This window comes from Camelina sativa, chromosome 18 (genome assembly GCF_030686135.1).
Source record: "Camelina sativa cultivar CO46 ecotype springtype chromosome 18, ASM3068613v1".
Lineage (NCBI taxonomy): Eukaryota > Viridiplantae > Streptophyta > Magnoliopsida > Brassicales > Brassicaceae > Camelina > Camelina sativa.
In genome coordinates, this window is record NC_141897.1 from 8798968 (window position 1) to 8813251 (window position 14284).

Below are 14284 nucleotides of genomic sequence, written 5' to 3' on the forward strand. Positions count from 1 at the left end.
CATGATAGTAGAGACAGATGCATCAGAAATAGGTTACGGGGATCCTTAAACAGAAAATGCCAGAGTCAACCCAAGAGTCTATAGTTCGTTTCCACTCAGGAGTTTGGCTTGGACCACAAAAGAATTACTCTTCAGTTAAAAAAGAAGTTTTATCTATAGTTAACTGTATTTCTAAATTTCAAGATGATTTAATAAACAAAAAGTTTTTACTACGTGTCGATTGCAAATCGGCCAAAGAGATTTTACAAAAGGATGTTAAAAACTTAGTTTCTAAACAAATATTTGCTAGATGGGAAGCTATTTTATCTGTTTTGATTTTGATATACAATATATAAAAGGGGAAAATAATTCTTTACCTGATTTTCTAACAAGGGAGTATTTACAGGGAAAATCTCAGGATCACCAAAATGAGTGAAACACAAAAGAAACCAATGAGTGCATCAGACCACGTCAAGAATCAACATTATTTACAAGGAAAGCAATTAACCACTAGCAACCAATTCTCTGCCTTGGCGGAATTTCCTCCTTTATCCTATGCAAAAGCCGTCAACCCCCAGCCACAAAAAATATCCAATCCATCCTCCTCACAAAAAACCATAGATCAAAAATCGTCCTACTTCCTTAAACCACAACGCCAACACCTTATTACAACCTCATTTACCAAACCAATATCCCTTAAAGACCTAACCCAATATACCAACCGCATATTTTACGAAGAAAGTCAATACCTTACCGATAACCTTACCAAAAACCGCACATTCTACGAATTCATTCTCGTATACACCAAATCAGTAGAAATAACCCACCATACCGACAAGAATGACCCAAACCTTATTTCCTACTCCACCTGCAAAATCCTCAAAGTATGCAATCACCAAGATCTCGGATTCATAAACCTGCACACCGCAAAAGAATTCTCCATCCCGGGGTTCCATATTCCAAGATTTACCTACATAGATTACCAGAAGGCCTTTTTCCATACCCTTTACTTACGAACCTATGATCACTCCTGGTTCCTCTCCTTCGACTTTCATTGCCCCAAGACAATACCAGGATGGTTCTACGAATGGTGGTACTTGTTTGGCCCAACCGATGACATATATCCACCCCAAATACCCAAGGTTTCACTACCCTACTACACTAAACACGAAAAACACCAACTCATCGACCCTTTACCAAAGATAGCCTTCCACATAGATATGGGAATACCCTGGATACTATCTTGGCACTACAACCTTCTACCCTTCTTACCAGAGATGCCATATTCACTAGTCCGAGAATTCAGAATCAAATGGTGGGACAAATATAACCTCGACCGCTGCTCTTTATCCAACTTGGAGAAATGGATCCAGACACATCAACAAATAAAGCAATCCATAGCTACAGTATCCCGAGCATTACCACCTATTCAAACAAAAACTTCGCCACACAAACCACCAAGTCCTACAGAATCAACAACTTCGTCCTCCGGATCCAAGAAAAGTAAAGGCAAAGAAAAACTCAAGAAACTCCTCGAAACAATAGCTATGCAAATATCCTCCTCAGACGACGAAGATGATATAACACAAGACAACAATACGCAAGACGACGATCCATTCTAAAACATACCTATTGCGAAAAAAAAAAAACAAAAACGTGAAAATATCATGGTACAGCTCTTTTATTATATGTTTAAGTTATGTTCTTGTAATATAAATACATATATAAGTTATGTGCTTGTAATATACATACATATATATTTAGTATATAATTTTGTAGAAGCAACCTCTTCCACCGACTCCATCGACACTCCAATTTTCAAGACAAGATGAAGACAAAAAAAACACAATTATGCAACAGCTCAATACAAGACTTCAAGACCAAGAAATGAAGACTTCAAGACTATAACAAGACAAAGACTTCAATCAAGAAAGGATTACTCTTCTCTCGCAATATCAAAAATAGGACACGTCGACAACAACTTACGCAACTTCATACAGCTTTGTATAAATAAGGAAGTGAGAGGAATAGGAGAGGGCAGAGTGTTTTTAGCGATCATTAACAAATTCCCTATACATCCTACTCTCCAATTTTCATAAGTTTGTTTTCAAAGTTTGTATCTTTACTCTTGTATTTTCACCAAGTGTAAATAAAGTAAGTTTTAATCATCCCTCTTATCTATATTTTAAGTTAATCATTTTATTTATACACTTGTTTTACTCTAGTTATACAACAATCTAAAATGTATAATCTAAATATTTTTTATCCTGGGTTTTGTTAAAGAACGTATGGTATCAGAGCCAAAAGAATTTTGCTTATAGTATGATATATGTTTTTCTTAAAACATCCAAGCCAAAAGACGACATGTTTATTTTAAACCTAAGCCTAGTGTTAAAAACCAACCTACCAGAACCTTGTCGGGAGCGTTGATAGCGTAGGTGTTCCAGGCTGTAAGACCAGAAGGCAGTGAGTCCGTTGGTAAGCCCATGTGTTTTTCGTCATCAATAAGAGCGGTTAGTTTGCTTTTTTAGTATTAAATTAAGTATAATTTAAACATGGCATCTACGGTGAGGAAGTTGTTTAAGTCTAAGCATGCATCATCTTCTACATCTCAAAAAACAATTAATTCAAGAGAAATTATGTCAAAAATTACAACCTTTAATCAAGAAATATCAAAAGATCAACTACCCCATCTTAATCCACAAAATATATATCAAATAGGAACTTTTGATTTTAGAACTGCATATTCAATTAAAGAACATGAACAAACTTTATCATTACAAAATGAATTTGAAGAAATTAAACTACTTTCTTCTATGGCTTTAGAAAACTATAAAAGAAAAAAATTTAATTATATTCATTTTGGCCTAATACAATTAGCAATTAAACCTTTATCTAGAACAGGGATTGATTCCCCAATACTCATGTTATTAAGAGATAAAACACTTTTAAAATTTGAAGACTCCTTATTAGGAGCAGTACAATCAAACTTATGCAACGGAGCTATATATTTTAATTGTGCACCAAATTTTCAAGTAAGCTTACATGACCCTACAATATTTAATACTTTAGTTTTAAAGGTACACTTGCCTGAAATTAAATTTCAGCAAGAAAGACATAGCTATTTGTTGTTGTATCGTATTTACTTTAAGCAATCTACATCTGAGTTCAACCCACGATGTTTATTGCAAGATGATAAAGGCGAAACAACAATATTGGGTGCACATGGTAAAGACACACCAACCTCTACATATACACCTAAACAATTAAAATGGACAGAAATTACAATTCCTGATCAATGGAAAATTAATATTACTCAACCACCAAGAAATTTTGAACAAAGAACTATTACGAGTATAACAGAACAATATGATGGAAAAATATTATTAAACTTCGGTTTTTTCAGAGATCCACCATCATTAAAATTTAGTTCATTCCACCCACGTTCATCTTTCTCTGAGTACAGAACTGGCCAAGCTAGCACTGAATCAGAGGAAAGTGTAGAACAAATTTTAACAAAAAGCCAAGGGAAAAAACCTATTATTTTTCAAGCACCAATAGTTGAACCAGTTCAACAGTTAGAAGTGGGATCGTCTAACTTTCCTACTTCCCCAACAGCTTCAGATTTTAAATCAATAAATGTTATCATAAAAACATTTACAATAGACAAAGATTACCTTAAAGAAGAATTCTTATCAGATAAAAACGAGGATAAAAGAAAAGGGTACTTTCAAGCTTTTAATAAAGAAAAACTTACAACTTTTAGAGAAATATGGTATAACTACATGGAAAATATAGAAGTAAATATTCCATTTTTCACATGGTTTGAAACATACGCTTTAGAAAATGACATATGCTACCCATATAAAAATGAATCAATAAACACTAGTTCCACATTGTACTACACATGGGAAATGACTAACGGAGAAATACACAAATCAGTCCATCCACCTTTGAAAGACATCAAAATTCACACTCCCCAAAGACAAGTAATAGCTACACCTTTTAGAACCGGGGCAAACCGAGATGATAAAGATTCAATATATATGGCAGACATTAAGATAGTATATGAACAAAATAATTATCAAAGTCAAATATTACATACTATTTCACGACAAATAGATAACCTTGATAACAAACTAGAAAAAGACGAAAAAAACATAACAACAAACTATCAGCCGTTATCTCCACCCTTTACTGCAATCTCACCACCTCTCTTCAAACCATTAACAAAAGCCATTAACTTTCCTGAAAATGAAATTTTAAAATCAATCTCAACTAGACTTGATAGACTAGACAAAGCCAAGGGGATAAATAATATTGACGAAAACATTCAATCTGAAACCGATATAGAAATAAATAGAATAAAAAGAAACTTTCAACCATCCAAAAAACCATATTATCCAAGGCACTCACCACCTGACTTATTATTTGAAGAACATCATAAATTTCCCTCAACAAACTTTTACAACGGAGAAGGCATATATGAATGGAATATAGATGGTAGATCCGAATATGAAATGATGAATTTATTTCAAGAAATGGGGATGGCAACCCTATCCTATAAAGCTAAAGGAATGTCAGACCACCAAGCTTGTGTCATGCTAATCTCGGGCTTCAATGGAGCCTTGAAATTTTGGTGGGACAATGCTTTAGGCGTAGAAACTCAAAATTCTATTCTAAACCATACTGAAACTAGAAGAGTAGAAGGAGAAGATGGTTTTTATGAAGAAGACCAAGTTCAAAACGCTGTAGAAGTATTACTCCACACCATGACCATGCACTTTGTAGGAAACCCTTCGGAAGAACTAACAAGTAAAAAACTTATTTTAACAAATCTTAGATGTCCAACACTAGGGGACTTCAAATGGTATAAAAATATATTTATAACCAACATATTTCAAAGACACGACTGCAACCAACCCTTCTGGAAAGAACGGTTCATCGCAGGATTACCATCATTTTTCGCAGAACGATTAATTAATAAACTAAAATATTATTCTGGAGGACAACCAATCCCATGGGATACAATAACCTATGGTCAATTGTTTGCCTTTATTAAAAAGGAAGGTCTACAAATATGTCAAGAACACAAAGATAAACAGCAAAGTAACAAATTTAAATTTGGAGAAACTATGGGTTCATTTTGTGAACAATATGGTTATAATCGTCTCACTCCACCTTCTAGAGAAAGAAGAAAACTACGCAAACAAAATAAAACTTTTTATCCACAACCTTATAATAAAAATAAAAGATTTACAAAGAAATTTTTTAACTCATACTATACAAAAAACAAAAACCCCAGAGAACCATCTAAAAAAGAAAGAATTATATGCTGGAACTGTAAAAGGCCAGGACATAAATCTACAGATTGTAAAATGAAAAGATAAATCAATGAAATATTTCACGATCAACAAGACATTAAAGAAAAATTAGAAAAATTACTTCTTTCAGAAACTGAAAATTCAGAAGAACTCAGTAGCGACCCTTCTCTAGACATAATAGAAGATGAAAGTGACACATCCTCTCAAAATTCTAAAAATATCTCAGATGGCATATGCAATTGTAAAACAATAAACATAATTACAAAAGACATTGACAAACAATTTTTAATAGATATTATAGATAAAATAGATGATCAAGAAACAAAAAAAGAATATTTATTAGATTTAGTGCAACGAGAAAATCAATTATTAACTCCACAACCTTTTAGTCTTAACAAAATAATAGAAAAATATCCCTCTCCAACACTATTTAAACAAGTAACCACTGGTGAATTACAAGGAGAAGTTAAAATTTTAAAAACACAAATAAAAGAATTACAACAAATAGTTCACCAACATCAACTTCATCAATTGCAAGTAGACGCTAGATTAACCCTTATAGAACCAAAAGTCCATGAATCTCCACCCACAACAATGGACAAACCCTCCACAAGCAACCCTGAAAACCATAAACAAATAAAAGAAGAAGAAGAATATATCCAGATAATAAACAAAATAAACTATCAAAAATGGTATACAAAAATCACAATACACGTAGGATATGATTTTAAACTAGAAACAATAGCACTTCTAGATACAGGAGCTGACTATAATTATATTAGAGAAGGAATAGTTCCTACAAAATTCTATGAAAAACATATGAAAAACTTAGTGGTGCAAACGGAAGTAGTTTGAAGGTCAACTACAAATTACCTAAAGCAAAAATCTGTAACAAAAATTATTGTTTTAAAACTCAATTTATCCTTGTAAAAAACTTAAGCCAAGAAGTTATACTAGGAACACTATTTTCTACACAAATTTATCCGTTTAAAGTTACAGAACTAGGGATTAACACAAAAATTGTAGGAGAGAAAATAATGTTTGAATTTCTATCCCCAATGAAAACAAAAGAAATCTTAGCCTTACAAAATTCAACAATAGAAAAATCTATAAATTTAATAGACGGGAAACAAAAACATGTACAATATTTACAACAAGAAATAAAATACCAACATATAGAACAACAACTAAGTGATCCACAAGTGACAAATAAAATAAAAACTTTAGAAGTTGAACTACTAAACCAAATATGTTCTGAACTCCCAAATGCCTTTTGGGAAAGAAAAAACATATTGTTGAAATACCCTACGAAAAAGATTTTAACGAAAAAAATATTCCAACTAAAGCTAGACCTATTCAAATGAATCAAGAACTTTTAGAATATTGCAAAAAGGAAATACAAGAATTACTAGATAAGAACTTAATAAGAAAATCTAAATCTCCTTGGAGTTGTTCAGCATTTTATGTTAACAACCAAGCTGAAAAAGAAAGAGGAGTACCACGCTTAGTAATCAACTATAAACCCTTAAACAATATAATACAATGGATAAGATACCCAATACCAAACATAAGATACCCAATACCAAACAAAAGAGATCTATTAAAACGATTATATGACGCCTGTATTTTCTCTAAATTTGACATGAAAAGTGGATTTTGGCAAATACAAATTGCCGAGAAGGATAAATATAAAACAGCATTCACAGTGCCTTTTGGGCATTACGAATGGAATGTTATGCCTTTTGGTTTAAAAAACGCACCATCCGAATTTCAAAATATAATGAACGAAATATTTAACCCTTACTCCACCTTCTCTATTGTATACATAGATGATGTGTTAATATATTCAAAATCTATCGACCAACACTTTAAACATCTATACACCTTTTTGAACATTGTTAAAAAGCATGGACTAGTAGTATCCGCAAAAAAGAAGCAAATATTTCAAACAAAAATACGTTTTTTAGGCCACAACATACATCAAGGTACTATAACACCTATATCTAGATCTATAGAATTTGCAAATAAATTTCCAGATGAAATAAAAGAAAAATCACAATTACAAAGATTTTTAGGTTGCCTAAACTACATATCTGATTTTCTACCTAATCTACGAAAAACTATACAACCATTGTTTCAAAGATTACAAAAGAACCCCATACCATGGTCAACTCTGCATACTAGTCTAGTCCAGGATATCAAGAAAAAGGTTATAACACTACCATGTCTAGTCATCCCACACCCCAATGCATTCATGATAGTAGAGACAGATGCATCAGAAATAGGTTACGGGGGATCCTTAAACAGAAAATGCCAGAGTCAACCCAAGAGTCTATAGTTCGTTTCCACTCAGGAGTTTGGCTTGGACCACAAAAGAATTACTCTTCAGTTAAAAAAGAAGTTTTATCTATAGTTAACTGTATTTCTAAATTTCAAGATGATTTAATAAACAAAAAGTTTTTACTACGTGTCGATTGCAAATCGGCCAAAGAGATTTTACAAAAGGATGTTAAAAACTTAGTTTCTAAACAAATATTTGCTAGATGGGAAGCTATTTTATCTGTTTTGATTTTGATATACAATATATAAAAGGGGAAAATAATTCTTTACCTGATTTTCTAACAAGGGAGTATTTACAGGGAAAATCTCAGGATCACCAAAATGAGTGAAACACAAAAGAAACCAATGAGTGCATCAGACCACGTCAAGAATCAACATTATTTACAAGGAAAGCAATTAACCACTAGCAACCAATTCTCTGCCTTGGCGGAATTTCCTCCTTTATCCTATGCAAAAGCCGTCAACCCCCAGCCACAAAAAATATCCAATCCATCCTCCTCACAAAAAACCATAGATCAAAAATCGTCCTACTTCCTTAAACCACAACGCCAACACCTTATTACAACCTCATTTACCAAACCAATATCCCTTAAAGACCTAACCCAATATACCAACCGCATATTTTACGAAGAAAGTCAATACCTTACCGATAACCTTACCAAAAACCGCACATTCTACGAATTCATTCTCGTATACACCAAATCAGTAGAAATAACCCACCATACCGACAAGAATGACCCAAACCTTATTTCCTACTCCACCTGCAAAATCCTCAAAGTATGCAATCCCCAAGATCTCGGATTCATAAACCTGCACACCGCAAAAGAATTCTCCATCCCGGGGTTCCATATTCCAAGATTTACCTACATAGATTACCAGAAGGCCTTTTTCCATACCCTTTACTTACGAACCTATGATCACTTCTGGTTCCTCTCCTTCGACTTTCATTGCCCCAAGACAATACCAGGATGGTTCTACGAATGGTGGTACTTGTTTGGCCCAACCGATGACATATATCCACCCCAAATACCCAAGGTTTCACTACCCTACTACACTAAACACGAAAAACACCAACTCATCGACCCTTTACCAAAGATAGCCTTCCACATAGATATGGGAATACCCTGGATACTATCTTGGCACTAGGTGGGACAAATATAACCTCGACCGCTGCTCTTTATCCAACTTGGAGAAATGGATCCAAACACATCAACAAATAAAGCAATCCATAGCTACAGTATCCCGAGCATTACCACCTATTCAAACAAAAACTTCGCCACACAAACCACCAAGTCCTACAGAATCAACAACTTCGTCCTCCGGATCCAAGAAAAGTAAAGGCAAAGAAAAACTCAAGAAACTCCTCGAAACAATAGCTATGCAAATATCCTCCTCAGACGACGAAGATGATATAACACAAGACAACAATACGCAAGACGACGATCCATTCTAAAACATACCTATCGCGAAAAAAAAAAAAAACAAAAACGTGAAAATATCATGGTACAGCTCTTTTATTATATGTTTAAGTTATGTGCTTGTAATATAAATACATATATAAGTTATGTGCTTGTAATATAAATACATATATATTTAGTATATAATTTTGTAGAAGCAACCTCTTCCACCGACTCCATCGACACTCCAATTTTCAAGACAAGATGAAGACAAAAAAAACACAATTATGCAACAGCTCAATACAAGACTTCAAGACCAAGAAATGAAGACTTCAAGACTATAACAAGACAAAGACTTCAATCAAGAAAGGATTACTCATCTCTCGCAATATCAAAAATAGGACACGTCGACAACAACTTACGCAACTTCATACAGCTTTGTATAAATAAGGAAGTGAGAGGAATAGGAGAGGGCAGAGTGTTTTTAGCGATCATTCACAAATTCCCTATACATCCTACTCTCCAATTTTCATAAGTTTGTTTTCAAAGTTTGTATCTTTACTCTTGTATTTTCACCAAGTTTAAATAAAGTAAGTTTTAATCATCCCTCTTATCTATATTTTAAGTTAATCATTTTATTTATACACTTGTTTTACTCTAGTTATACAACAATCTAAAATGTATAATCTAAATATTTTTTATCCTGGGTTTTGTTAAAGAACGTATGGTATCAGAGCCAAAAGAATTTTGCTTATAGTATGATATATGTTTTTCTTAAAACATCCAAGCCAAAAGACGACATGTTTATTTTAAACCTAAGCCTAGTGTTAAAAACCAACCTACCATAACCTTGTCGGGAGCGTTGATAGCGTAGGTGTTCCAGGCTGTAAGACCAGAAGGCAGTGAGTCCGTTGGTAAGCCCATGTGTTTTTCGTCATCAATAAGAGCGGTTAGTTTGTATTTTTAGTATTAAATTAAGTATAATTTAAACATGGCATCTACGGTGAGGAAGTTGTTTAAGTCTAAGCATGCATCGTCTTCTACATCTCAAAAAACAATTAATTCAAGAGAAATTATGTCAAAAATTACAACCTTTAATCAAGAAATATCAAAAGATCAACTACCCCATGTTAATCCACAAAATATATATCAAATAGGAACTTTTGATTTTAGAACTGCATATTCAATTAAAGAACATGAACAAACTTTATCATTACAAAATGAATTTGAAGAAATTAAACTACTTTCTTCTATGGCTTTAGAAAACTATAAAAGAAAAAAATTTAATTATATTCATTTTGGCCTAATACAATTAGCAATTAAACCTTTATCTAGAACAGGAATTGATTCCCCAATACTCATGTTATTAAGAGATAAAACACTTTTAAAATTTGAAGACTCCTTATTAGGAGCAGTACAATCAAACTTATGCAACGGAGCTATATATTTTAATTGTGCACCAAATTTTCAAGTAAGCTTACATGACCCTACAATATTTAATACTTTAGTTTTAAAGGTACACTTGCCTGAAATTAAATTTCAGCGAGAAAGACATAGCTATTTGTTGTTGTATCGTATTTACTTTAAGCAATCTACATCTGAGTTCAACCCACGATGTTTATTGCAAGATGATAAAGGCGAAACAACAATATTGGGTGCACATGGTAAAGACACACCAACCTCTACATATACACCTAAACAATTAAAATGGACAGAAATTACAATTCCTGATCAATGGAAAATTAATATTACTCAACCACCAAGAAATTTTGAACAAAGAACTATTACGAGTATAACAGAACAATATGATGGAAAAATATTATTAAACTTCGGTTCTTTCTGAGATCCACCATCATTAAAATTTAGTTCATTCCACCCACGTTCATCTTTCTCTGAGTACAGAACTGGCCAAGCTAGCACTGAATCAGAGGAAAGTGTAGAACAAATTTTAACAAAAAGCCAAGGGAAAAAACCTATTATTTTTCAAGCACCAATAGTTGAACCAGTTCAACAGTTAGAAGTGGGATCGTCTAACTTTCCTACTTCCCCAACAGCTTCAGATTTTTAAATCAATAACTGTTATCATAAAAACATTTACAATAGACAAAGATTACCTTAAAGAAGAATTCTTATCAGATAAAAACGAGGATAAAAGAAAATGGTACTTTCAAGCTTTTAATAAAGAAAAACTTACAACTTTTAGAGAAATATGGTATAACTACATGGAAAATATAGAAGTAAATATTCCATTTTTCACATGGTTTGAAACATACGCTTTAGAAAATGACATATGCTACCCATATAAAAATGAATCAATAAACACTAGTTCCACATTGTACCACACATGGGAAATGACTAACAGAAAAATACACAAATCAGTCCATCCACCTTTGAAAGACATCAAAATTCACACTCCCCAAAGACAAGTAATAGCTACACCTTTTAGAACCGGGGCAAACCGAGATGATAAAGATTCAATATATATGGCAGACATTAAGATAGTATATGAACAAAATAATTATCAAAGTCAAATATTACATACTATTTGACGACAAATAGATAACCTTGATAACAAACTAGAAAAAGACGAAAAAAACATAACAACAAACTGTCAGCCGTTATCTCCACCCTTTACTGCAATCTCACCACCTCTCTTCAAACCATTAACAAAAGCCATTAAATTTCCTGAAAATGAAATTTTAAAATCAATCTCAACTAGACTTGATAGACTAGACAAAGCCAAGGGGATAAATAATATTGACGAAAACATTCAATCTGAAACCGATATAGAAATAAATAGAATAAAAAGAAACTTTCAACCATCCAAAAAACCATATTATCCAAGGCACTCACCACCTGACTTATTATTTGAAGAACATCATAAATTTCCCTCAACAAACTTTTACAACGGAGAAGGCATATATGAATGGAATATAGATGGTAGATCCGAATATGAAATGATGAATTTATTTCAAGAAATGGGGATGGCAACCCTATCCTATAAAGCTAAAGGAATGTCAGACCACCAAGCTTGTGTCATGCTAATCTCGGGCTTCAATGGAGCCTTGAAATTTTGGTGGGACAATGCTTTAGGCGTAGAAACTCAAAATTCTATTCTAAACCATACTGAAACTAGAAGAGTAGAAGGAGAAGATGGTTTTTATGAAGAAGACCAAGTTCAAAACGCTGTAGAAGTATTACTCCACACCATGACCATGCACTTTGTAGGAAACCCTTCGGAAGAACTAACAAGTAAAAAACTTATTTTAACAAATCTTAGATGTCCAACACTAGGGGACTTCAAATGGTATAAAAATATATTTATAACCAACATATTTCAAAGACACGACTGCAACCAACCCTTCTGGAAAGAACGGTTCATCGCAGGATTACCATCATTTTTCGCAGAACGATTAATTAATAAACTAAAATATTATTCTGGAGGACAACCAATCCCATGGGATACAATAACCTATGGTCAATTGTTTGCCTTTATTAAAAAGGAAGGTCTACAAATATGTCAAGAACACAAAGATAAACAGCAAAGTAACAAATTTAAATTTGGAGAAACTATGGGTTCATTTTGTGAACAATATGGTTATAATCGTCTCACTCCACCTTCTAGAGAAAGAAGAAAACTACGCAAACAAAATAAAACTTTTTATCCACAACCTTATAATAAAAATAAAAGATTTACAAAGAAATTTTTTAACTCATACTATACAAAAAACAAAAACCCCAGAGAACCATCTAAAAAAGAAAGAATTATATGCTGGAACTGTAAAAGGCCAGGACATAAATCTACAGATTGTAAAATGAAAAGATAAATCAATGAAATATTTCACGATCAACAAGACATTAAAGAAAAATTAGAAAAATTACTTCTTTCAGAAACTGAAAATTCAGAAGAACTCAGTAGCGACCCTTCTCTAGACATAATAGAAGATGAAAGTGACACATCCTCTCAAAATTCTAAAAATATCTCAGATGGCATATGCAATTGTAAAACAATAAACATAATTACAAAAGACATTGACAAACAATTTTTAATAGATATTATAGATAAAATAGATGATCAAGAAACAAAAAAAGAATATTTATTAGATTTAGTGCAACGAGAAAATCAATTATTAACTCCACAACCTTTTAGTCTTAACAAAATAATAGAAAAATATCCCTCTCCAACACTATTTAAACAAGTAACCACTGGTGAATTACAAGGAGAAGTTAAAAATTTAAAAACACAAATAAAAGAATTACAACAAATAGTTCACCAACATCAACTTCATCAATTGCAAGTAGACGCTAGATTAACCCTTATAGAACCAAAAGTCCATGAATCTCCACCCACAACAATGGACAAACCCTCCACAAGCAACCCTGAAAACCATAAACAAAATAAACTATCAAAAATGGTATACAAAAATCACAATACACATAAGGTATGATTTTAAACTAGAAACAATAGCACTTCTAGATAAAGGAGCTGACTATAATTGTATTAGAGAAGGAATAGTTCCTACAAAATTCTATGAAAAAACATATGAAAAACTTAGTGGTGCAAACGGAAGTAGTTTGAAGGTCAACTACAAATTACCTAAAGCAAAAATCTGTAACAAAAGTTATTGTTTTAAAACTCAAATTATCCTTGTAAAAAACTTAAGCCAAGAAGTTATACTAGGAACACCATTTTTTACACAAATTTATCCGTTTAAAGTTACAGAACTAGGGATTACCACAAAAATTGTAGGAGAGAAAATAATGTTTGAATTTCTATCCCCAATGAAAACAAAAGAAATCTTAGCCTTACAAAATTCAACAATAGAAAAACCTATAAATTTAATAGACGGGAAACAAAAACATATACAATATTTACAACAAGAAATAAAATACCAACATATAGAACAACAACTAAGTGATCCACAAGTGACAAATAAAATAAAAACTTTAGAAGTTGAACTACTAAACCAAATATGTTCTGAACTCCCAAATGCCTTTTGGGAAAGAAAAAAACATATTGTTGAAATACCCTACGAAAAAGATTTTAACGAAAAAAATATTCCAACTAAAGCTAGACCTATTCAAATGAATCAAGACCTTTTAGAATATTGCAAAAAGGAAATACAAGAATTACTAGATAAGAACTTAATAAGAAAATCTAAATCTCCTTGGAGTTGTTCAGCATTTTATGTTAACAACCAAGCTGAAAAAGAAAGAGGAGTACCACTCTTAGTAATCAACTAT

At 32.5% G+C, this 14284-nt stretch overlaps 1 protein-coding gene across 1 annotated transcript; it reads left to right on the plus strand.

Annotated features, from left to right (window-relative positions):
* Positions 1–407: 407 nt before the first annotated feature.
* On the plus strand, positions 408–1601 carry LOC147921630 (uncharacterized). Its single transcript, XM_087497764.1, has one exon. The coding sequence runs from the start codon at positions 408–410 to the stop codon at positions 1599–1601; it is 1194 nt and encodes a 397-aa protein (XP_087353890.1).
* Positions 1602–14284: the final 12683 nt, after the last annotated feature.

Coding starts and splice junctions, on each gene's coding strand:
- LOC147921630 (XM_087497764.1), top strand. CDS start 408: ATGAGTGAAACACAAAAGAAACCAATGAGTGCATCAGACCACGTCAAG.